This window comes from Pelophylax lessonae, assembly GCF_965119305.1.
Source record: "Pelophylax lessonae genome assembly, chromosome: 12".
NCBI lineage: Eukaryota > Metazoa > Chordata > Amphibia > Anura > Ranidae > Pelophylax > Pelophylax lessonae.
Genome location: NC_138779.1, coordinates 59,865,821 through 59,892,623, shown reverse-complemented (window position 1 = coordinate 59,892,623; position 26,803 = coordinate 59,865,821). Strand labels below are relative to the sequence as shown.

General features: G+C 42.8%; 1 protein-coding gene across 1 annotated transcript; it reads right to left on the bottom strand.

Annotated features, from left to right (window-relative positions):
- Positions 1-10,171: 10,171 nt before the first annotated feature.
- TEX12 (testis expressed 12) lies at positions 10,172-25,914 on the bottom strand. Its single transcript, XM_082274228.1, has 4 exons — positions 25,846-25,914; positions 14,407-14,503; positions 14,276-14,327; positions 10,172-10,454 (listed from the first exon to the last, which is right to left on the bottom strand). The coding sequence occupies exons 1-4, from the start codon at positions 25,903-25,905 to the stop codon at positions 10,310-10,312; spliced, it is 354 nt and encodes a 117-aa protein (XP_082130354.1). The 5' UTR covers positions 25,906-25,914; the 3' UTR covers positions 10,172-10,309.
- Between the last annotated feature and the right edge of the window lie 889 nt (positions 25,915-26,803).

Sequence of the window (26,803 nt, the reverse complement as noted above, 5' to 3'; positions counted from 1 at the left end):
GTGATTGGCTGTGGCTTGATGTGTAAGAACAGTGATCAACGGTCCTACATAGTAGAACCGTTTGATCACCATTTTTACACAGGGAGAACTAACAGGTGGCTTTGTTTACACTTGCCGCCTGCCTTTCTCCCGCTGTCACGGACGATCGCGAGTGCCCGGCGGACATCGGGTCCGCCGGGCAAATGCGCGGGGGGGTCCGTGACCGAGCGGGAGCGCGCATCCGGCGGCGCACGCTCGCTCCCAAAACCCTTACAGGCTAGCGACGTAAGAGGGGCTGACTGCCGACGTAAATAGTCGTGCGGCAGTCGGCAAGTGGTTAATGGGGATCCTTACAGCCCTGATTTGGCAGTGTCCAATCAGCTGTGCAAATAACCTAGTCATCAGTGACTACACCTGTGTCTTGTACTGTATGAGAAAGAACAAATTTTTTCCTGAATTTCAATTCTTTAAGTCCAGTAAGCACATCAATTTGGAGAAACATTTTGCTTGCGAGCATAGTGCAGATATTTTTTTGCATTACAATTCATAGAACGTCATCCTTCATATACCTGGGAGAGATGTTTTTCTGAAACTCTACAAGAAAGAGAGATGTTTTGGATTTTTAAATTTAAAGCCAGAATCCCATTGGGGTTAAACTCTGAATGGAATGTTTAATTTTATTATGAATAGATTATCTCTTTGGGGAGTTTCAGAAATTAACATAGCTATGGTACCTAATAGTTCTGTGATTGTATTTTATATGACTCTATTTGGGTCCCAGAAGGGTTAAAGAGTAACTCCACTTTTGTTGAGAAAAAAAACATTCCCCTCTGGGTGATCTCTGTACATTGCAAGGATTTTAACAAACTTTGTTGCAGATCCCTATCTTTTGTTATTCTGAAGAAATAGCTGTTTGTCTGTGTCCATGTGCAAAGTGATTCTGTATGGGAGTGGTTTTATAATTATCAATCCGCTGATGCACCTGCAGGGCTCTAATGAGGAAATTGGCATGGCCTGCATGCCTTTAGATGTGATTGCCCTTTGGGAATATTTTTTGTTGCAGGGGATGCCAAAAATCTGACTTGAATCTAGTGCAGGCTTCTGGGAAAATCAGTAAGCCAATCAGTCAAGCAGATAATGACATTTTAAGGGGGTGTTCTGTACACATTCTGTGTACAGAACACCTCCAGGTTGCCATATTGCATTGCTAATTACAAAAAATTAGAGCTGTAGATTGAAAAGGAATGGTAATTTTTAATACCATTCAATTACAATATGACTTGAGTCGCAATTGTATACACTATATACCTTCACCGGACAGTTTTTTTAGGTACACCTTGCTAGTACCAGGTTGGACCCTCTTTTGCCTTTAGAGCTTCCTTGATTCTTTGTGGCATAGATTTAACAAGGTATTGGAAACATTCCTCAGACATTTTGGTCCATATTCACATGATAGCATTACGCAATTGCTGCAGATTTGTCGGCTGCATATCCATGATGCAAATCTCTAGTTCCACCACATCCCAAAGGTTCTCCTTTGCTGGGATCCCCAAGCACTGGGCCATGGCCTCTCTGCCGTCGGGCCGTAAGTGAGGTGGGCGGGCGAGAGACAGAGCTGGCCGGTGAACGGGAGAGAAAGAGATGGCGGGTGAGAGAGAACCCGGTGGGTGGGCTGCCGAAAGATAGAGTAAGAGAGCCAGCGGGCGGGCAGAGAGATGACATCATCTCTCACCGGCCGCCTGCATCACTGCAGTTTCACTCTAACTGTGCAGCCGCAGGCAGAAGAGAGATTACATCATCTCTCACTGCCTGCCCAATGCACATGTGCTGAAAAGCTGGGGAAAGAAGCCTCTTTCTCTGCTGTCACTGTTGCCTGCCACCAAATTGCCTTTACATTTAAAAAGTGACCAGCTGCATCTGGTATTTTTTGGTGGCAGACAACAGTGGGAAGCTTCAGTTGGTGGCAGGATAGTGACAATCCGCATCTGGTGGCAGGCGACGTGTCAAGTGACAATTCACATCTGGTGGCAGGCAATGTGGCAAATGACAATTCGCATCTGTTGGCAGGTGGCGTGACAGTCTGCATCTGGTGGCAGGTGATGTGGCAAGTGACACTCCACATCTGGTGGCAGGTAACGTGGCAAATGACAATCCACATTTGGTGGGAAGTGACATGACAAGCTGCATCTGGTGGCAGGCGACGTGGCAAGTGACATGGCATGTGACAACCCGCATCTGGTGGCAGACATGACAAGTTGCATCTGGTGGCAGGTGGTGTGGCAAGTGACAAGCTGCACCTTGTGGCAGGTGACATGGCAAGTGACAAGCTGCATCTGGTGCCAGGCAACGTGGCCAGTGACAAGCTGCATCTGGTGCCAGGCGACGTGGCAAGTGACAAGCTGCATCTGGTGGCAGGCGATGTGGCACGTAACAAGCTGCATCTGGTGGCAGGTGACATGGCAAGTGACAAGCTGCATTTGGTGGCAGGCAACGTGGCAAGACAAGCTGCATCTGGTGGCAGGCGACATGACAAGTGACAAGCTGCACCTGGTGGCAGGCGACGTGGCAAGTGACATGGCACGTGACAACCCACATCTGATGGCAGGTGACATGACAAGTTGCATCTGGTGGCAGGTTGTGTGGCAAGTGACAAGCTGCACCTTGTGGCAGGTGACATGGCAAGTGAAAAGCTGCATCTGGTGGCAGGCAATGTGGCAAGTAACAAGCTGCATCTGGTGGCAGGCGACGTGGCAAGTGACAAGCTGCATCTGGTGGCAGGCAACGTGGCAACTGACACACTGCATCTGGTGTGAGGCGACATGACAAGTGACAAGCTGCATCTGGTGGCAAGTGATATGGATTGTGTGATAAAGTGGTGCGCTATATCTGGATTAACTGTGCAATAATATGCAACCAATAAATAATACACCTTCAGAATAAACCAAAGAATATGGGTGCAATATGTACAATATACAATTGTGTATAAAAGAAAAAAGTCCCAAGACACCAACGTGTCAATATTAGGCAATCTTCAGTGATGTGATAAGTGACAGATGGTGTTGAAAACAAATAGTGACTTGAATTCCCTCCACCTGTTGGAATTCCTCCTTACCGGACGGAATAAAGTAAGTGCTCTCCTTAGCAAAATTAAAGATCCCAGTGCTCTAAATCAAACAATGGTGATCCCCACCGTGCGTTCAAAGTGGCCCGCTGGGCTTCTTACCAGATGGATAGAGATAACATGCGTTGTTATACTCCTCTCAAACGACTGTGACTCTGTATCCAGTTGGTATTGACAGCCTCTGATGGATATGGATACCAGATACTGTTACGCTGCTCTCAGGCGAATCAGACCTTGTATTCAGATGGCACTGACAGCCGCTTGTTCAAAGCGTTTGGAAAGATCGTTGCATTCCAGCATACCATGTAAAAAGAATACTACTATAGTGCATTACCCTTATAGGTGTACTTTATTAAAAATATATTGCACTTACATGATATAAGAAAGGCTTCGCATTAGTAATATGGAGCGATGAGGGATTCCTGTATAGCTTGGGTCCGGCTGCAGCCCGGGTCCCGAGCGACGTGGTGACGGCACGCCTCCTGTCTGACGCGTTTCCGCCTATTGGCTATCTTCAGAGAAAGGAGGTTCTCGCGCGCCGTCACTTCCGTCCTATTTATCCTAAAGGGAGCCGCGTCACTTCCGGTGTCAGCAGAGGAGGCGCCGGAAGTCGATCGCGGACCTTACAGTCTTTGTCTTTGAGGAAGGCAGGTGTCTCTTGCACTAACGGCTGCAAAAAGTAGTCAACATACTTTCCTATCCTCGAAGTTATGGATTCAATTAGGAAAGTATGTTGACTACTTTTTGCAGCCGTTAGTGCAAGAGACACCTGCCTTCCTCAAAGACACGTCCCAATGCATCAAGGATATAACAGAAATTGAAGTTCAAGGTGATGCATTGCTGGTTACGGCTGACGTAACATCATTGTACACCATTATACCGCATGAAATGGGTTACGAAGCTGTATGTACATTCCTTGATGCCAACCAAGAAATTCCATTTAAACAAAAGCAGTTCATCTTGGATCTCCTAATTTTTGGGATGGATCACAACTACTTTTATTATAATCAGAATTTCTACCGCCAGCGAACAGGGGTGGCCATGGGGGCAAAATTTGCCCCCAGCTTGGCCAACCTGTTCATGGCCCTTTGGGAAGACCGAAACATTTTTACCAATCGTGTCAAAGAACTGGTTATTTGGAGGAGGTATATAGACGACACACTACTTGTATGGCAAGGGGACGAAACATCATTGAAAAATTTTATGGATAACCTAAATTGCAATAATTGGGGTATCAGGTTCACCTACCAATACAGCAATACCTCTATCAACTTCCTAGACTTGGTGATCTATCGAAAAAATTCGGGCTTTGCTACCCGATCCTTCTTTAAACCAACCGATCGTAATGGCTTCATCGCCATAGATAGCTGCCATCACCCTAAATGGCTTAGCTCGGTGCCTAGAAGCCAGTTTAGGAGGATCAGAAGAAATTGTACTGCACAGGAAGACTTTCAGCAACAAGTAGGAACTCTGAGGCAGAGGTTTGTTGAAAAAGGGTATGACACCTCCGATTTGGACAGAGAGATTGTAAACGTTACCCCTATGGAACAGAAGAACCTTGTGGAACCAAAATGCAAAACCAAATCCACCTGCCCTCACTTCGAGTATGCATTCACTACAAAATTTTCCTGCAATTATAAATGGCTTAATTATGTTTTTAAGAAATACTGGGGTGTCCTGCAAGAGGATAAAGTCTTGGGACCCGTTATACCGACTCAACCCAAGATAATCTTCAGAAAAGCGACAAATCTGAAAGATTTGATAGCTAGGAACCCAGTAGAAAGGCCATTAACAACAGAGATATTTCCAAATATGAAGGGCTTCTATCCTTGCAAAAGGTGTCGCATATGTTCAGAAGCCACCACTGTGAGAACAAACAAATTCAGTTCCTCTGTAACAGGGAAGGAATACCCTATTAGAGAGTTCATTACATGTGACACTAAAGGGGTTATTTACCTACTCCAATGCGAGTGCAACCTACAGTATGTAGGGAGAACAATAAGAACAGCTGGCATTCGCGTTGGAGAACATCTAATTAATATCCATAATGGATTCCTATTCCTTTTCTCAACACTATGCCACCTGCCATAATAAGGATTCCAAGAAACTAAAAATCACAGTGATAGAGAAACATGTCCCCCACTGGAGAGGCAGCAACCTACAGAGGTCTATTTCGAGACATGAGGCCTTTTGGATTTATGAGCTTAAGTGTTACAGACCAAAAGGCCACAACATAGACTGGGATATTAATTCTCACATCAATAATAGTTAACATACATATAGCTAATATATACTCCCTCATACCACCCATGGGCATGGTACATCTTCACATATGTTCAATATACATTTACATGTAGGTTCATGTTTTTAACAGATGTATAATTTTATGATATTTTATTTTGTAATATGAACATATGATCTAATTTTAAGATTGATTGTATTTAAGATGTTACATATGCTGGAATCAAGGTTTCAGTTTTTTAATATATCCAAATGGGAATTCGACTAGCGTCACCATATAAGTATCCACAGAATACTTCCGGTGTCACTGTCGGAATTGCACATAAAATTTTTTTTTTATATTTTTAAATTAAAAGTTTTTATTTTAGGGACATTTTAACCTAATTTAGAAATATACCCCTTTAAGGTTTTTATTTGGTATAATAATTATTTATACTTATTAATGAGAGCGGCCGACGGGGAGGAGCCAACACAGGAAATAGCAGGGGCACGAGATGCTGTAGAGTATTGCAGTGCCAAAAACATCTTATCCTAATCTGAATTGGATATAGGAGGCCACCCCGATATCGGACCATCAATATGTGCAATACATTAGAAAACTGAAGCCGTAAGGTCCGCGATCGACTTCCGGCGCCTCCTCTGCTGACACCGGAAGTGACGCGGCTCCCTTTAGGATAAATAGGACGGAAGTGACGGCGCGCGAGAACCTCCTTTCTCTGAAGATAGCCAATAGGCGGAAACGCGTCAGACAGGAGGCGTGCCGTCACCACGTCGCTCGGGACCCGGGCTGCAGCCGGACCCAAGCTATACAGGAATCCCTCATCGCTCCATATTACTAATGCGAAGCCTTTCTTATATCATGTAAGTGCAATATATTTTTAATAAAGTACACCTATAAGGGTAATGCACTATAGTAGTATTCTTTTTACATGGTATGCTGGAATGCAACGATCTTTCCAAACGCTTTGAACAAGCGGCTGTCAGTGCCATCTGAATACAAGGTCTGATTCGCCTGAGAGCAGCGTAACAGTATCTGGTATCCATATCCATCAGAGGCTGTCAATACCAACTGGATACAGAGTCACACTCGTTTGAGAGGAGTATAACAACGCATGTTATCTCTATCCATCTGGTAAGAAGCCCAGCGGGCCACTTTGAACGCACGGTGGGGATCACCATTGTTTGATTTAGAGCACTGGGATCGTTTAATTTTGCTAAGGAGAGCACTTACTTTATTCCGTCCGGTAAGGAGGAATTCCAACAGGTGGAGGGAATTCAAGTCACTATTTGTTTTCAACACCATCTGTCACTTATCACATCACTGAAGATTGCCTAATATTGACACGTTGGTGTCTTGGGACTTTTTTCTTTTATACACAATTGTATATTGTACATATTGCACCCATATTCTTTGGTTTATTCTGAACGTGTATTATTTATTGGTTGCATATTATTGCACAGTTAATCCAGATATAGCGCACCACTTTATCACACATTTAATTACATTTTTTCTGGGAGCAGCATATCACTGATCAGCGCACTTTTCTTTCACACAAGTGATATGGATTGCCTCCATGTTCAAGTCGAATGTAAGTTCGACTCGAACACCAGCTGTTACGTCACCTGGTGGCACCGCCCCCTTCTGAGGTCACGTGACGTCAGAAGGGGGTGGTGCCACCGGGTGACATAACAGGGTGGCCCCGGCCTTTGCCTATAAAAGAGCTGTCAAAGCTGAAGCGTGGCATACGGCGGGTAGCCTCAAAAGAGGCTAAACGTTTTTAATTTTTTTTCTATTTTTTAGGTCGGCGGGCATTGTGATTGACAATGGATTTACACCGAGGGACACTGATTTTTTTTTTTTTCTTTTTAATAAAGGACTTGGCAAAACTGTTTTGTGTTTTTTTTTCCTTTTTACATTTTTTTGTGAATGGGTAGGGGTACGATGTACCCGATACCAATTTACATAAGGGGGGCCAGAATCTGGGGGCCCCCATGTTAAAGGGGGCTTCCAGATTCCGATTAACCCCCACCCACAGCCCAGGGTTTTCGGGAATAGGCCCTTGTCCCCATCAATATGGGTACAAGGTGCTTTTGGGGGGCTCCCAATGTTGAGGGTAAGCAGCCTGGTATGGTTCAGGAGGGGGGAGGGCGCTCGCTTGTCCCCCCCTATTCTGGCCTGCCAGGCTGCATGCTCGGATAAGGGTTTGGTGTGGACTTGGGGGGGGGGGGCCCTATGCCGTTTTGTTTCATATTTTTTTATCTGTATTGCCAGGAGCCGACAAAACATTGCAGTTGCGAGCAAGTTTGAATTACATTTTTTCCTTTAGAAATTTCAGTATTGCTGCAGCAGGCTCCATACAGATGTGCCACTTTACAGGCACATTAAGGGGACACCCAGGCACAATATTTAAAGGAATTCTTCATTTTTATTGTTTCACTTTAAGCATCATTAAAATCACTGCTCCTGCAAAAACTATCGTTTTAAAACATTTTTTTTGCATTGGTACATGTCCCCCAGGGCAGTACCCGGGTCCCCATACACTTTTTATGGCAATAACTTGCACATAAGCCTTTAAAATGAGGACTTTTGATTTTTCATGTTCGTGTCCCATGGACTTTAATAGGGTTTGCATGTTCGCTAGAACTTTTTTCCTGTTCGAGATGTTCTGGTGCGAACCGAATAAGTGGGTTTTCGGCCCATCACTAGCAAGTGACACGCTCAGGGCTCCCAATGATTCTGCATTATGGTGAGTTGAACTATTTCATTTTATATTACAATGAAATAATGTGCTTCAATCACCTTGAAACCGTATCAACCATGGTTCCGTGATGATAGAATTGCCAACACAAGCCATTGCCCCGACCAATTGCCTGTGAAGTAATGCATCGCCACCCGCCGGGCCTCGCCATCATTTTCTTCCATGAAGCCGGTGCCCAGTGCCTAAAAGGTTGGGGACCGCTGCTCTATTGGAATAAGATCTGGTGAGTGTGGAGGCGATTGGAGTACAGTGACCCCATTGTCATGTTCAAGAAACCAGTGATGAGATGATTTGAGCTTTGTGACATGGTGCATTATCCTGCTGGAAGGAGCCATCAGAAGATCGGTACACTGTAGTCATAAAGGGATGGACATGGTCACCAACAATACTCAGGTAGGCCGTGGCATTTAAACAATGCTCTGTTGGTACTAAGGGGCCCAAAGTGTCCCAGGAAAATATCCCCCACACCATTACACCACCAGCCTGTTCCATTGATACAAAGCAGGATGGATCCATGCTTTCATGCTGTTTATGCCAAATTCTGACCCTACCATCTGAATGTTGCAGCTGAAATCGAGACTCATCAGACCAGGCAACAGTTTTCCAATCTTCTATTGTCCACTTTTGGTGAATCTGTGAAAATTGTAGCCTCCGTTTCCTGTTCTTAGCTGGCAGAAGTGACACCCGGTGTGGTCTTCTGTTGCTATATAATTGGATTACATGCGCAATCAGGTAGCAGTGAGCTGAGCGCACATACATGTAATTAAGTGCCAGGTTTTGGCTATCATGTATGGCAATTTACATTATCATTTTTATCATTTGTCCACTTAGTAATGTATATGTAACCTCTCTCTCTTTTTTATTGTGCGTTCATTTGATGTTATAAACTGCTGGATATATATATATATATATTTTTTATATTAGCTAATGCTGGTTTTCTAATTATGCAGAGTACTCTACTACTAGCTCCAGATGAAGCTATCCAAGCGAAACATGTCGAGCAAATTGGCTCTATGAATTCTCTGTATACCTACCATCACATTGATCGATCTCGTTGGACGGCAGCCTACACACCTGTCACCCTTTATGAGATCTTCTTGATGTGACATATTTAATAATTACCGCAACTACCAGTATTTTGTTTGACAAAATGTGGAAAATTTCAAGGGGTATGAATACTTTTTAAAAGCACTGTGTATATATATTTTTTTTTTTTTTGCTACTCCCCCCCCCCCCCCCCCCACGAAAGTGGAGTTACTCTTTGTATTACATGCAATGCTGGAATTTGACCACTAGCGGTCTTCATAAGTTATCTAATATCAAACTATTTGTCCCATAAATGTGTCTTAAAACTAAGATCTGCTATAAGTTTGCAACTTGTTTAAGGTGTTTATATTTGGATAAGGTAAAAATGTTGATATTAATTCATGTGTAAAGTAACTCGTATTTTAACTTTTGACACTTACAAATGAATCGAAGGCCCCGTTCACATTGCCGCGATCCGACTTGGGGGGGCGACCTCCGAGGTCGCGGTGCGAGCAGCGCGCCGCGACCTCGGAGCGGCCGCCACGGACTTCATAACATTGAAGTCTATGGCGGTCGCCTCTGGGTCACCCCAAAGAAGCTCCGGACCCTTTTTCTAAGTCGGAGTGACTTGTGTCGCTCCTATTAGAACGGGTCCGCAGCTTCCCTATGGAAGGCGACCTAAGGCGACCTGTGAGGCGACCAGGTCGCCTCACAGGTCGCATTAGTGTGAACGGGGACTTACTGGCTTCCAATTGTAAACACTAACTATGTCATCAACAACTCAGTCACAGTGAGTGGGGTAAGCGAGCGCGCTCCCAGCACAGAATGGTGGCAACTGTTTGCATGGAAGCCCACTGCCCTGCTGCCATGTGTATGGTCAAAGCAACAGTTTAAGCATTCCAAAATTCTTCAGTGATCAACCCCACAATGCCTAAGTAGACATGAAGAATATGAAAAACCCAAGAAGAATGACATCATTTATTGTATAATAGCAAACACTATGACCATTTTGAGTCATTTTTATTTCCAAAAAAAACACCACACAAAACATACTTCTGTTTAAGAATCAAATAACTGAAATCTCATTTGACAATAACAATATTTTCCTACTTTTATGTGTAGTTTTTTATATTCTGATCATGCATAAATACTACATATGAACACATTTTATCTAGTTTATAATTTACTTTTGTAAAGTATTTGCAATCATAGTTAGTCGGCTCCTCAGGCTTTCCCTCTTCTGTTTTAAATGGATTTCCACTGATTTGGCTTCTTTAAGAATTTCATCAAATGCTTCCACACAGAGTACGTCCAGTGCAGACTGCTCACTTCATAAAAACAGAAGAAAGCATCTCTTTAAATTGTACACACAACACAATAAAGCAGTGTCTGATAGATGATATTTCTATTGATGTTCTGTATTTTCCAACTTAAGCAGTACTCTTATCAGACATCAATATACTTTTAGGCCTATAAACACAAAATAAATATAGTGCAGCAAATTACATTTTATAGGTAAAATACAGACACTAGTATGAACATATAAAAAAGATTACCACAATACCCTAAAGCAGGGGTGTCCAACCTTTTGACCTTCCTGGGCCACATTCCACAAAGAGAAATTGTTTTGAGCCAAACATAAAATACACAAAAGGGATTGATTCATTAAAGGCAAATAGACTGTGCACTTTGCAATCTGCAGTTGCACTCCGCAAGGGCAGTTGCTCCAGAGCTTAATAAATGAGCAGAAGCTCTGCTGACTTCCATCATCCAATCATCCAATCATGTGCAAGCAAAAATGCTGTTCTTCTTTTATTTTCTTTGCACATGATTGGGTATTCTTTGCAAAGTGAAGCTTTACCTCATTTACTTAGCTCTGGAGCAACTCTACTTTGCAAAGTGCACAGCCTATTCACCTTTAGTAAATCAACCCCTAGCAATAAACCTGGGTACACACAATCCAAATATCAGCCGATTCAGCAGGAACAAGCCAACATTCAGACAGTGTGTACAGCTGCCTGTCTGAAAAAAGCTGAGCTCGACTGGCTTCTGTTGAATGGGCCTACTGGAAAACCAACATCCGACCTGCATCTCCGATCAGCCATTGGCTGCCAGCACTGATCAGTGTTTTCTGACGGGGGGGGGCAGCCTCCTTGTCAGAACACAATTGCAAAACGGGAAAAATCGCCGCACTAACATCACTTGTGTTAGTAATCTGCAATCTGTCATTTTTTTTGTTCTGCCTGCTGGGCTGAACACAAGAAAACTGAGTGTGTGTAGTGTACCCAGCCTAAGCATATCTGATGAGCAGAAAGTCAGGCAGATCATAAGTTAAAGATCGGGTTTCAACTACATACAGTGAGGAAAAATATATTTGATCCCCTGCTGATTTTGTACGTTTGCCCACTGACAAATAAATGATCAGTCTAACATTTTAATGGTAGGTTTATTTTAACAGTGAGAGACAGAATAACAAAAATATCCAGAAAAATGCATTTAAAAAAAGTCATAAATTGATTTGCATTTTAACCACTTAAGGACTGGAAGGGTTTACCCCCGTAATAACCAGGCCTATTTTTGAGATTCGGCACTGTATTACTTTAACGGACAATTGCGTGGACGCGCGACGCTGTACCTAAATAAAATTGATGTCCTTTTTTTCCCACATAGAGCTTTCTTTTGGTGGCATTTGATCACCTTGTTTTTTTTTGCGCTATAAACAAAAAAAGAGTGACAATTCTAAAAAAAAAAAACAAAAAAAAAAAACAATATTTTTCTGCCATATAACTCCCATTTTTTCATAATTTTAGGCTAATTTGTATTCTGCTACATATTTTTGGTAAAAAAAAATCTCAATAAGCATATTTTGATTGGTTTGCGCAGAAGTTATCGCGCCTACAAACTAGGGGAAAGATTTATGTCATTTTTATTTTTTTTACTAGTAATGGCGGCGATCTGCGATTTTTAGCGGGACTGCGATATTGCGGTGGACAGATCGTACACCGAACTGACTTTGACACTTTTGGGGGGACCAGTGACATTACTACAGTAATCAGTGCTAAAAATATGCACTGTTACTGTAATATTGACACTGACAGGAAAGGGGTTAGCCCAGGGGCGATCAAAGGGTTAAATGTGAGCCTAGGAGGTGTTTTCTAACTGTGATGGGGATGTGCTTATTGGATCAACACAGGGACCTGTGCTCCTAAATAGGAGGAACACAGGAGCCCTGTGATGATAACTGACAGAACAACGGCAGACCGCCGTTCTGTCTTCCCGAGGAGTGATCATGGGTGCCTGACTGCATTCGCGGCCGCCAGCCCCGCAGATCAGCGTCCCCTCTCATGAATCGCTGTGCGCCCGCGCCTTCCATGCTCGCTCCCAGGGAGCAAGGTATGGGTACTGGGATTTGCCTAGTATATCTGCAGCAGGCAGTCGGCAAGTGGTTAATGACTGAAAAAAATATTTGACACCTTCGCAAAACATGACCCTGAGTGGGGGTGCTGCCAGCCAAGGGGTACGCTGCGACTCAGGGCATTCCAGGTCGATGCGTCCCGGCGAGACATCCGCTCGCAAGCTCGTCCCCATCCACAGGGGCTTAGTCGTGGCGAGGCCTAGTCGGACCATAACCTGCTCACGCTCGTTGGCCAGGCTGGGAGACCGTAAGGATCTAGATTATCCAGTGCGAGACCGCAGCTGGCTGTCGCTTGTAGTTCACCAGGAGGATCCCCCTGGCACTAGCTAGTGATGGTGAGTAAAGATAAATAAATATAAACTAGGGATCGTCCGATTATTGGCAAGGCCGATATATCGAGGGCCGATAATGACTTTTGCCGATATATCTGTATCGGCCCTGGAACTGGCCGATATTGCCGATATTCCAAATATTGCTTATGTAAGGGTAAAATGATGTCACATAGCATAATTCGATTTACAAATGTTATTGAATATGCCACTCACATATGTACAAATTAAAGATACTGTATAAGCAATGAAGAGATGTCATGACATCACTTCCGGGTACTGGCGCCAGATTAAAAAAAATGACAGCATTTAAAACAGCCAAACTTGGCGTTTTGAATGCTTTTAAGTGCAGAGGAGGGGCTTGAAGTCTTTTAGACCCCCAGATCCCTCCACAAGAGTACCTGTCAGGTGATAAAAATAAAAAATATCGGCAAATATCGGCCGATACCGATATGCATTGGCCAAAATATTGGTATCAGCAACGAAAAACCGATATCGGTCGATCACTAATATAAACATTCTTAAAAGAATAAAAAACTGAGACCGAAGTCCCAGCAGGAAACCTAGGTCCTACTCCTTCACTAGGCAGCAAGAAACTGATTTGAGAGCACAGTGTGTGGGGGGTTTATGACGAGAAGGACAGCCCCTATAGGCGTGTCAGTGAATTTTTTTCACTGCCTAGTCTACTCCTGTAAATGGCGCATAACCCAAGGGTAAAGAAGCATTGCTGCTGCGTCTGTCAATGGATGATAGAGAAACTTTTTTTTTCCCTTATTTAGAAGTGATCACATTCCCTCTCTTCTCAGCTGGGGAGGTGAAGCAGCACACTGAGGCTCCCAGTGAATGGCTGTGCCGCGGAGGGGGGGGGCTTTTCTGTGTCAAGATAAGTCTGATCATTGGAGGAGAGCACACCGAGTTCCCAGCACAGCTAGAGAACTGACCACGATGTGCTCTCCTGCTTAGTGTGGTCAGTTTAAAATAGGAAAGCAGATTGACTGACAGGAACACCAGGAATTTCACATGAAGAAAGCAATACAAAGAGAGCAGGATACTTTCTAATCCAAGCACATAGGACAGCAGGCTCGTATCAGGAATATGAAGTGTTGGGGTAACAAACGCTTTAAGGAAAGTTGTTTAATTCTTGTCAAAAGCTTCACAAATGCTTGCTGATCACACTACACTTACACTAGCTGAAGCCTGTGTGAACAAGGCCTTCGAAGGGATTTCCCTCACTTGTGCTGTGTTTGCAGGATATAGATGACAAAATGCCCTGCCAGAGTTTTTTTTCCCCCATTCCTTATTCTATCCAATGTGAAAACTAAAAGAGAGCCTTAGATATACTTCAATATTTTTACTCATCATGAAAGGCACTGCTGAGATTACTGATTTTAATTAAATTATTTACCTCAATGACTTTGCATAGTTTGAAAACAGTTGGTTTATTTCATTCCTTAGGTCTGTTGAAAGAAAGCAAAACTGTTTAATACCAAATAAATGTATTTATTAACTATGTAATTGCAAATCTAAAATACTAACCTTTCAATAACAAAAAGTCTCCTCCTTGACAAATGTCTAAATCAGAAGATGGCTGATTTGTTGGCAATGCATACTGAAGCATTTCTGAGTCTGGGACCTATTAACATATGAAATACATTAAAAGACATGACACCATTACTGAGTTACTTTGGATAAAAAGAGAATTATAGTTTCATTTTCCATATGTTTACATGACTTATGCCATTCCTTCTGTAGATTCCTCTCGTGTCACAGCTCTCTAGAACCCCTTAGACCTCTTTGAAAACTCTGTGTAAAAATCACTTTTACACTCTTTCAGGTTCCCGTCTTCATCCTTCTCCCACTAGCTGGATTTTTTTTCTATTGGCTGACCTCAGCATGCACGCACTTGATGTGAAAAAATATATCTAATGCAGGTCTACCTAATGATTCTAAATCAGAGGACCCACAAAAAATGAACCTGAATCTGTAACAGTCCTGTAAATGTAACACCCTGACAGCACAGCATGTTTCCCTACATATCAATATAGAAGAAATGGCTGCACTCCAAGTATCATCAAAATTCTGGTTTATTAACCGAACATCCCAGTGTGGCAAACAACAGGGAGACGCGTTTCACACACTAGCAAGTGTGCTTAATCATTACAAAGAAAGGTTGGCATCACATCTCTATATATACACAAGTATCTAAATTGACAACAGGTGATACAGATAAAGAGGCGGACCATTCTCCTAATTGCAGGTGATACACATACAACATAAAATGTCTGATATCCGTGAACAAGAGACAAAAAATCTTCACACATCTATACATATAATCTTATACAAATGATCTTACAAAAATGTAAAATTGTGACAATATATAAAAAGCAATATAAAATACAGAAATATATATTATCCTAGAACCAAAAAAAGGGTTCATACATACTTATAAAGAAAAAGTGAATTGTGTGGTGTGTAGAGATGACTGTGGAGAAATATCGCGATATATTTTGTTGAAAACCAAATATCGCAATGTACTTTTTTTCCCAATATCGTGCAGCCCTACTAACATATATTATATCCTAATTTATCACAGTTGTCCAAACAGAAAAGGGACATGAGAGTGCAAATGTGCTCAGTAGCATAGTGAGCGATATATATCGGTAGGATGTATGTACTCAACTATATCAGTATACGGCTTCTGCAACTAATGTGTATCATGAATTGGTCTGTCTCCGATGTGTGGGGAAGCTACCTAAAATAATGTAATAACATCATCATGATTGAATAAATATGGTGCCTAACCCGACAATATTCAATATCCGGAGCAGACCAAAATAAAGCACAGGGGGAAAGAAAATATAGAAAGAACAAATCCACAAAAGAAAAGAAAAAAACAAATTTACGGAATTTGTATAAATAGGCTATATAACCAGATCAAGAGAATACTTGCCATCCTAATTGACCATGAGTAGTGTATGTCGATTATATGTATGGGCTCCTATATACCACGTGAATAAATAGTGCAATATAAAGTATCATGATCCCTCATGTATGGGGAGCCCCTATTGGATGAACGTGTGGAATAATGGTAATGTTAAAGAATATATATATATGTATATACACTCATAAAAATGAGTCACATCCCACCCAAAGTCCAGTCCATGCGGCAAGCAGGTCTGTAAATGAAAAATCCAAAAGAATTCTCTTTTGCATAGCAAACGAAAAACATGTCCCCCTCGTTTTAGTGGCTTAATTTTCTCAATAACCTGTACTGTCATAGCTGTAGTATCCCCATTATGGCATGAGTTGAAGTGTCTAGCTATATTGGTATTAAAGTTTTTAGTGACACTATATAAATGCTCATTGAAATGATCCCGTAGGCGCCTGGTCGTTCTGCCCACATACTGAATGTGACAAATGTCGCATGCCAGTAAGTAAATGATATAATTAGTGTTACAATTAAAAAATTGATTAATGTCATATTTTTTACCCGTGTGGGCTGAACAGAATTGGTTCCCCATCAGCACATGACTACAACAGGGGCACCCATTGGTGCCACATCTGTAGTTCCCCTTGAAGTGTAGCCAGGTAAAAGATTTAGATATTTTTCTATGAAAAAAGCTCAGGGAAAGTGACTGACCTATAGTAGGAGCTCGCTGTGGCACCACATTGATACCTCCTCGAAGTATATTGGCACATGTCCCATCTACATATAAAATGGAATCCATGCCACACAGTATAGCCACATTAGATTAACTAACATAAACTGCTTTTGGATATTTAGATCTGTGATGTGTGGACATACATATGTCTTGTCTTGCTTCATATTCTTGTTTATAGATATATACGTAATTCCTACTTTTGTTCCCGGTATGCACATTTCCAGCCACCCCATAGATTTTTGACCTCTTATTTTGTTTTTAGGGGGTATGGTTGGGTCTGTGGATACATAGGGGTGTCAGAACATTGTACAATATATTCATGATACATGTTTTTTGTTGTTCTGAAGACTTGTGCAATTTATTTTGTTTTTATCTTATTGTACGATTTTCATCTCCACACACCACACAATTCACTTTTTCTTTATATGTATGTATGAACGCTTTTTTTGGTTCTAGGATAATATATATTTCTGTAACATTGATTTTATAAATTGTCAAAATTTTAAATTTTTGTAAGATCATTTGTATAAGATTATCTGTATAGATGCGTGAAGATTTTTTGTCTCTTGTTCACGGATATCAGACATTTTATGTTGTATGTGTATCACCTGCAATTAGGAGAATGGTCCGCCTCTTTATCTGTATCACCTGTTGTCAATTTAGATACTTGTGTATATATAGAGATGTGATGCCAACCTTTCTTTGTAATGATTAACCACACTTGCTAGTGTGTGAAACGCGTCTACCTGTTTGCCACACTGGGATGTTCGGTTAAAAAAACAGAATTTTGATGATACTTGGAGTGCAGCCATTTCTTCTACATTGATTGTCTGCGGAGGCGAGCCAAAGCGGGCACCTGTTCATCATCAAGCTTCTCAGTTCACCTGGAGCAGTGAGTCTTCCTTGTCTTTGTATGTTTCCCTACATGATGATACACAAGTCAGTGTTTTGAATACGGCACCAATCAATCCAGAAACAAAAAACTATTCAAATCAGAGGTTAGTCTGATCTGGTTAATGTTAAAGTTAAAGTGGTTGTAAAGGAGGTACGATTTTACCCCCTTCATGACCAGGGCATTTTTTTCTATTCAGCACTGTGCTACATTAACTGGCAATTGCGTGGTCATGCAACACTGTACACAAATTACATTTATATAATTTTTTTTACACAAAGAGATTTCTTTTGCTGGTATCTGATTACCACTGGGTTTTTTTATTCTTTATTATAAAACAAAAAAGACTGAAAATTTTGAAAAATAAAAACACAATGTTTTCTACTTTATGTTAAAAAACATATCCAATAAAATCAAATTTCTTCATAAATTTAGGCCAAAAGGTATTCTGCTACATGTCTTTGGTAAAAACATCACTGCGTTTTTGGGGACACTGATCCGTACAGACTCTATACTAGTAATGAAGATAATCAATGACTTATAGTGTGACAGTGATAATGTGGTGCTACTTGACACGGGCTGGGAAGGACACTAATTGACTGACACTGATGTCGCTAGTGGCACTAATACAGTGATCAGTGATAATACTATTGACACTGGCTGCGAAGGGTTAACATCAAGGGGAAATCAAAGTGTTACCTGTGTGCCTAACAAGTGTAATGTGTACTGCTTTCCTCACAGATCTGGCTGTTTTTTCTCCCTGAAGTCAGATATGATTTCAGTGAGAAGAAACAGCCAGATCGCTGTCTGTGTACAGAGTTCTGTGCATTTATAAACACCTCTGTGCTGTGGTTGTCCACAGCAAATCAGCAGGTTTTAGCCAAACCCGAAAGAAAGGCTGCAACGTACAGTTATGTACAGGTACTGTAGATGCTGACTTTTAATAAAAGTACACTTAGCACACTTTCAATAAAAAATGTGTTATGGAAACAAAAAGGACACTTAGATGTCCATGGATTCAGCACCAACCTCACCAAGGCTGGGTGAGCCTTCAGGCTCTCGTTGCTTGTATCCTAACTGTGGGCAGCTGGCTATGCTGCTTTCAGCTTCACAGCCGGCTGCATACTGCGAATGTATGAGTCACGTTGTGCTTTGTGAATGATCCTGCGGTCTTCTGGGATCTGCGATGTATCCCAGAAGACCACAGGGAGGAAGGGGGAGAACTCCCACTTAGATTGCCTAAGCGATCTGTGCTGAAGTGGGAGCAGGTACCTGTCAAAACTAAGTACTCGCAATAGAAATTGATCTGTATCCTTTCTAAACTCTTAAAAATGTTTCTTTGTACCTTTTTTCTTTCATATATTGCACCGGTCACGTGACCCCCCTCTCTCTACCTCTCTTAGGAAAAGCCGCTAGCCTAAACAAGGCTATGAAGACAGGAGATCATGTTCTGTGAAGGATAGGAGGGATGGGGGTGGGGCTAGGAATGCCTGTCTAAGAAAGACTGAAAACCTTTTTAGATAGTGAAGGACAACTTAGCAATTTCAGATAAAGGGAGATAGCTTTGTCGGTGAAGAACAGGAAGAAGCTGTTTGTCTAGCTTAGATAAGATTTTCCAAGCTAGACAAGCAGCTAGCCAGAAAATGAATAATATCAAAGTGAATAATATCAAAGATACAGACGTTTAACATACTATTAATAGGAAAAATGTCATTTTTGACTGAAATTTCCCTTTAAGGTTTCTTGGCCGCCTCTTGGCAACTAAAAGTTTCAGTCCCCTTCATAAATTTTCTATAGGATTAAGGTCTGGAGACTGGCTAGGCCACACCGTGATCTTAATGTGCTTCTTCTCGAGCCACTCCTTTGTTGCTTTGGCAGTATGTTTTGGGTCATTGTCATGCTGGAAGACCTATTCATGACCCATCTTCAGTGTTCTGGCTGAGGGAAGAAGGTTCTCACCTAAGATTTTACAATACATGGCCATTGGCACCTGAATGCGGCAAAGTCTGCCTGTACCTTTAGCAGAGAAACAGCCCCAAAGCATCATGTTTCCACCTCTGTGATTGACTGTAGAGATGGTGTTCCTAGGGTCATAGGTTCCACCCCCCTGTGACGTGATGCTCGCAGGAGAAGGAAGCTGGGGCTCACAGCATCGGGCGGAAGATCCGGCCGCTGTATGCTGCAGTTCGCGGGATCCCGGAGACAAGGTAAGTAACCTCTACCAGGATCCAGCGATGCTCCCTGGTGGTACCCCGAGTCTGGCTCGGGGTTACCGCTAATGGCACTGAAATTCCCCCCCGAGCCACACTCGGGAATATCGCTAAGGAGGTTAATGCATTCTATGCAATAAGGTAAAAAACCTTCTGCATGCAGTTCTCACCTCAGCCCCCCTAAATACTTACCTGAGCAAGAACTTGATCCAGCGATGTGTGCAAGAGCAGTGTCTCTCTCTCTCCTCATTGGATAGTGTGGCAGTGAGGTGGGGACGGGGCCGAGACGTGCTCTGGATGTCATGGACACACAGAGGAGCGACTCGGGAGCGAACACACATGAGTGCCCCCACAGCAAGCAGCTCGCTTGATCGGAGCTGCTCTGAGCAAAAACATTGCACAGAGCAGGTTAGTATCACATGTTTGTTATTAGACAAATAAATTGGCTTTAGAATCACTTTAAGTTGGCGTAGACAAGTCATTCACCTGCTTTAATGTAAAAGCAGCATTATGCTGTTTTGTTTTGTTTTTTTTTGCTGTGCCATTGTGTGGAGAAATAAAACACGCAACTGCTCTTTAACAGAGCATACGAGTCAAAAATGTAATTCTTACCAAATTATATAGTAGAAAAATATTCCCAAGACACTGAATTTACACTCCTTACAGGTCAGCATTTACAACAATTTGCACAGCCAATTGGTAAAATACAAACATCTACAACATATAAAAGGACAATACTGCCATCTAGTGATGAAATCCAACAATGTAGATACTAAAAAAGGTATTCCTGTCAGTAAAGAACTACTTTATTTACAATGTCAGTAACAGATTAGGTATTAAGAAGCCGTACTGATTTTTCAGGACTACTTAAAGCGGAGTTCCAGCCTGTATTAAAAAAAAAATAAAAGTCAGCAGCTACAAATACTGTAGCAGCGGATTTTTATTGTAAGGACACTAACCTGTCTAGGGAGCCCACAATGTCGGCTCCCGAAGCCGACCCGTCCATTGGGTGCAGGCATCGGCTGCGCTTTCTGAATGGTCCCATTGTCTTCTGGGACCTGTGTGTGTCTCCCAGAAGTCAGCGGGGGGAAGGAGGAGGGGCCGCAAATGACACCGTGGCACCCTTACACAGAAGTGGGTACCTGTTTTTGACAGGTATTGGCTCCCCCCTCCCACCGAAAGGTGCTAAATGTGGCACCGGAGAGGTGGGGGGGGGGTTGAGATATGCGGAGCTTCCAATTTTTGGTGGTACTCAGCTTTAAGAGAAAGGATATTTCTGTATGTTGACATACCTTTGTAGTTCCATTGTTTTGTGAATGTAAGAACAAAAATCTTAAAGTGACATTAAAGGCTCATTAAAAAACAAAACAAACATGTCATACTTACCTGCTTTGTGTAATGGTTTTGCAGAAAGGAGCCCCAATGCTCCTCTTTTCAGGTACCCCAATAGCGCTCCTGGCTCCTCCTCTTCAGCCAGTGCCCCCAATAGCAAGTCGCTTGCTCTGGGGGAAATGGTGCATGCTCGCTCCCAAGCCCGGCTCTTTGCATCCATAAGATACACAGAGCAGCGGCTCAGCCCTGCCCCTGACGCTCCTCATTGGGTCACTGGCTGTGATTGACAGTAGCAGAGGCCAATGGCTCCCACTGCTGTCTCAGCCAGTGGTAACTTTTCATCGAATTTTGATTTAGTCTTAGTTATATATAGCCTTTTGACTAAAATGCCATTTTAAGTCCAATTTTAGTCATCTGCAATTATTCCAGTTTTAGACATAGTCTTTGACTAAAATGCCATTTTAGTTTTAGTCCTATTTTAGTCTTTGTATTTTAGTCAACTTAAATCTCCAGTACATTTTAGTCAAATAAAATAATTTTAGTCAACTAAAATCAAATTTGTTTAGTTAAATTGTAATGCATTATTTAAGCGTTTCTATAGCATTTCCAAATTCATTATATACTCCTGGAGTAATAAAATCTAATATCTTGTTATTATTTATGGTATTAATGCTTGAACAAACTCACAGACACAAATTTAGCCGCTCTGGACGGTCTGAGGAAGCCTGTAATGCTGCACAGTACTCTGGAGGGTGGTCTGAGGAGGCTTGTAATGCTGCAGAGTGCTCTGGATTGTAGTCCGAGGAGGCCTGTAATGCTGCACAGTGCTCTGGATGGTAGTCCGAGAGGAGGCCTGTAATGCTGCACAGTGCTCTGGAGGGTGGTCTGAGGAGGCCTGTAATCCTGCACAGTGCTCTGGAGGGTGGTCTGAGGAGGCTTGTAATGCTGCACAGTGCTCTGGATGGTGGTCTGAGGAGGCTTGTAATGCTGCACAGTGCTCTGGAGGGTGGTCTGAGGAGGCTTGTAATGCTGCACAGTGCTCTGGATGGTGGTCTGAGGAGGCTTGTAATGCTGCACAGTGCTCTGGAGGGTGGTCTGAGGAGGCTTGTAATGCTGCACAGTGCTCTGGATGGTGGTCTGAGGAGGCTTGTAATGCTGCACAGTGCTCTGGAGGGTGGTCTGAGGAGGCCTGTAATGCTGCACAGTGGTCTGAGGAGGCCTGTAATGCTGCAGAGTGCTGGAGGGTGGTCTCAGGTCTGAGGGATGGCCTGTAATGCACAGTGCCCTGGATGCCACTGCCAGCGGTCAGAGGAGGCCTGTAATGCACACACAGTGTGCTGGACGGACAGTGGTCAAAGGGGAGGCCTCACCCCAGACCTGCTGTAATTGTAATGTACCCTACACACTCACAGTGGGTTCCCTATCTGCTCTCTGTTCTGGACATGGGTGGTCATTGTGAGTCGGGACTCGGGAGTGGGACGCTTGTTGGGACTCAGGAGGCCTGGCTGTAAGGCACAGGGCTGCTCTGGTCTCTGGCAGTCGTACTCGTCATGCTGTGAGACTTGGAAGCCTGAAAAGCTGGCTGCACACAGTCGCTTGCTTGCTGGCAGCGGAAGCAGGCGGAGTTCTGTGGAAACCGGAAGATAGTTCACGAGCGAGAGTAAACATCCCTGCCTCACATTTTCGTTTAGTTTTAGTTTCTTAATGAAAATGGAACGGATTTTCGTCCTAGTGTTCATCTGTGAATGAAAATGTAGTATACTTTTCGTTTCGTTACTGTAAAAATGGCACTGACAAAGATTTTGCCGAAAACGTTTTCATTGATGAAATTAACACTGGTCTTAGCCAATAGAGAATGAGAGACCCGGGAGAAGCTCAGCTCTCATGGGCATCCAAGAAAGGTGTGAATACCGCTCAGGTGGACACTTGATAGGAGCTACCCGTGTGGGCGCCACCGCAAACATCCAGGATAAAAAGAAAATCGGCCGCACACCAGCGCAGAACTGATGCAAAATACTTCTTTTATTGTCTTCACAGCCAAAGAAGCAAGACAAGACAGCGCTGATTAAGCACATGATTTGAGTATGAAACGCGTTAACAGTTTGTCCAGTCTTGCTTCTTTGACTGTAAAGACAATAAAATAAAAGTATTTTGCATCAGCTCTGCAGTGGTATGCTGCCAACTTTCTTTTTATCTTGTGCACATCGCTGGATCGAAAGAGAGCTCAGGTGAGCATTGGGGGCTGGAGGGGGCCGCATCACACAGAATGCATGAAGATAAAAAACCTTGAGACGTTAATACCACTTTAAGGGCACTATGCATATTAGCATCTAAACCTGGCTGAATCTTGTAAAATCCCATTTAGTATGTGTTTGTGGATGTATTTCTTAAATGCAATTAGGTCTACCTTTATTTATGCGATATGCTATAAAATATTTAACATGTGCCCATTACAATATAATTGTAGTAGGATAAAAAAACATTTGTTAGATATCTGTTATCCAAGCAACTATAACTATTTCAGATATATACAATTTATAACCAATGACATCAATATATTTCTCTATTTTTTATGTATCTTAACATTTGAGTAATTTTTTTCACCTGGGTACTAACATGCATGTATTTTCCATATATGGTTCAGTCATTAATTTTATGATACATTTTTAATCCTTTATCTCTAAGTTATAAAAGGTGTATAACAAGAACATTTTTTATATTACATTAATACAATTTTTTATCCTAATCCTGAAAAGGGAAATGTATTAAACTCAATAAAGCACACCTTGAATCAGATTGTAGTTGTTTCAAATTATTCTGTTGGTGCTCCTAAAGCGGAGCTAAACTTACCATTCCTTCAACGGTCCTGGTCCCTCGCCGGTGCCAGCCTCTTCTGCTGGGTGCTGGTCTTTGACCGTCTTCATTGGCCAGCATGGGATGACGTCACTCCCACACATGAGCAGGAGTCAGTCATCACAGCATACAGGGACTTTGCCAGCTATGTAAGCTGAGGTGCGCATGCACAGCTCATTTTACATGCCAGAGAAGACAGTGAGTAGGAAAGTAGGTGTATTTCTTCTGCAATAAAGAGTCTGCTTGCTCACAGTTTGTGACAGCAGGACTCACTTCCGCTTTAATATGTAGATATCCCAAAACATAAGAATCATTTGTTTTAAAATTGTATGCGGTGCTTATAAAGTTAGGGATTTATTTTCTGTTAGTCAAATCTAGAAGCAATATGAACTTTGCTACTTCACATCCTTCCTCTCAGCACGTGGCCAACTCACTTTTTGTAAAATCTGCCCATTATACAGCATGCGATTAGCAGAAATCTTTCTAAGAAATGAAGTCATAGCTTTTGTACTGTGAGTTAACTCACATAACCTCTTTACATATAACATATAATATAACACACAATATTTATATATAACATATAATCTGGTGGTGACAGGATTTCAAAGCCAGTTCACACCATTTGTGTTGATCTGGGCTGGGCAAGACTGCACAATGCAAAGACCAAGCAATTTGCCTTATTTGTTATAAAATCAGCTCATATCACTGAGTTGTGGCGGTGTGCACTGATAAGTACTGCAGTACTTATCTCAGTGCAGTAAGTTGTGCCACAAACCACCGCCTCACAACAACAATGCAGTGAATGGAACTGAATGAAATATCACTTGTGACATCTAAATAAAGTTGTAACGAAAAAGGCTCAAATGGTAAACAGTGCGATGCACTCCGATGGCACGGTTCCTCCCAGTGCACACCCTCAGCCATAAAGGAGCCCTCCTCAAGGTTAGCTTCAGAACTTTTAAAACGTTGTTAAAAAAAAATAGGAGGATATATTGTAAGGCCTTGTTCACACAGGTGTGGATGCCCACATGCTGTGATTGGGTTATTTGTCTATCCGTCCCTAGCCACTGGGTGCTGCATGCGGGCAGCCCATTCATGGTAATGAGGAAGCATCGGCTGCACGGACACAGCCGCTGGTCCTGATGTGACAGGCGCGCCAGTACAGGTGAGAACCCCCGATGGCAGACAATGTTTTCAAAGTTGAAGCTACTTACAATGTACTGATGTTTGTTTATATCTTAGCAAGCACTACATATAAACTTCTGCTACTGATCAGGCTCGGTTCACACTTATGCGATGCGGGAAGGCTGGGAATTCGCAGCCTGTTCCCGCATCGCAAACACACCCTTGGCAGTTCACACTGTCATATGCGATACGCTGGGGGTGTAAATGTAATGTTAACGACACCCCCAGTTTGATCGCATATCGCAGTGCGATCTTGCAGTTCGCACAGGATTGGATCGCACAAGTGTGAACCGCTGTGCGATCCGATCCTGATGCGGCTCAAAAAAAGGTTCATGTGCGACTTTACTGCGGGTTCAGTGCGAATTTAGCCATACAAAGTGTATGGCTGAATTCGCACCGCACACCCGATCGCATGTAATGAAGGAGCAGTGCGCTCTGATATTATATGCGATCGCCGCAGCCGCACATATGTGAACCGGCACTCAAGGATGAGTTACCCCCCCGGGAATTGGTCAAAACAGACAGCCAATCATAGGTAGAGGAGGCATTCCCCACTCCACAGCCGAACACATATATGCCCCTTACGTAAGTAAGTGTGGCTGAGGGGTGGAGAATGCCTTGATCGCATAGGATTGGCCGTCTACTATGGCATCTTCCTGGCGGGATAGCTCAGGCTGATTCGGATTTGTATCCAAACAAAAGGATACTGTTAGTAGCTGCAACAGACAGTATGCTGCAACCTTTAAAGGCACAGTAACAAAGGGCATAGTTAGTAAAGTGTGTGAGCCAAGGAAATTTTCTTTGTGAATGCTTACTTATCTAACTGAATAAATCTACTCACCTCCATAATTCTCCTGCGCTTGCAATTTTTACTTTCATCCTGAGGAGCAGTATTTGCCATCACACCTGGAAACAGATGAAAAGCAGATAAGGAAACAATACTGAAAATAAAGGACAACAAAAAAAACAATAAAAAATAACTATCATAAAGGGATCCAGTTGCCCAGATTACTTTTAAGCCCCGTTCACACTGGGGCGACCTCACAGGTCGCGGCACGCTGCTCGCACCGCAACCTCGGAGCGGCCGGCACGGACTTCATAACATTAAAGTCAATGCAGGTCGCTCCGGGTCGCCCCAAAGAAGCTCCGGACCCTTTTTCTAAGTCGGAGCGACTTGTGTCGCTCCTATTAGAACGGGTCCACAGCTTCTCTGTGGAAGGCGACCTACGGCGACCTGTCAGACGACCAGGTCGCCCCAGTGTAGTGTGAACGGGGGCTTACTGAACAGCCAATCACCGACTGAAAGAAAATTATTCTAAGCTCATGGCTGCAGCCACAAGCTTGTTTTAACCACTTCAGTACCACGCTATAGCCAAAAGACAGCTACAGCGCAGTACTATAGTTCTGAGAGGGCATCCATAGATATCGTCCCAGAACCCCACCCCCTTCGGACACAACTGATCACAGATTGGGGTATAGGGCCAATCACAGCAGCCATTTACCACATGATCAGCTGTGTCCAATCACAGCTGAACACATGTAAACAGACCTGCCAGTTATCAACAGTCCTTTCCTCACACGCTGTGTCAGCACGCTGTTTACATTGATAATCAGGGCACTGATCACTGCCGCCTATCTGTGCCACCTATCAGTTCCCATCAGTGAGGAAGAAAAATTACCTATTTGCAAAATTGAATAAAGAAAGCAAAAAAAATTTTTTTTTTTTTTTCAAAATTTTCGGTCTTTGTTTAGCAAAAAATCCAGTGGTGATTAAATATCACCAAAAGAAAACTCTGTTT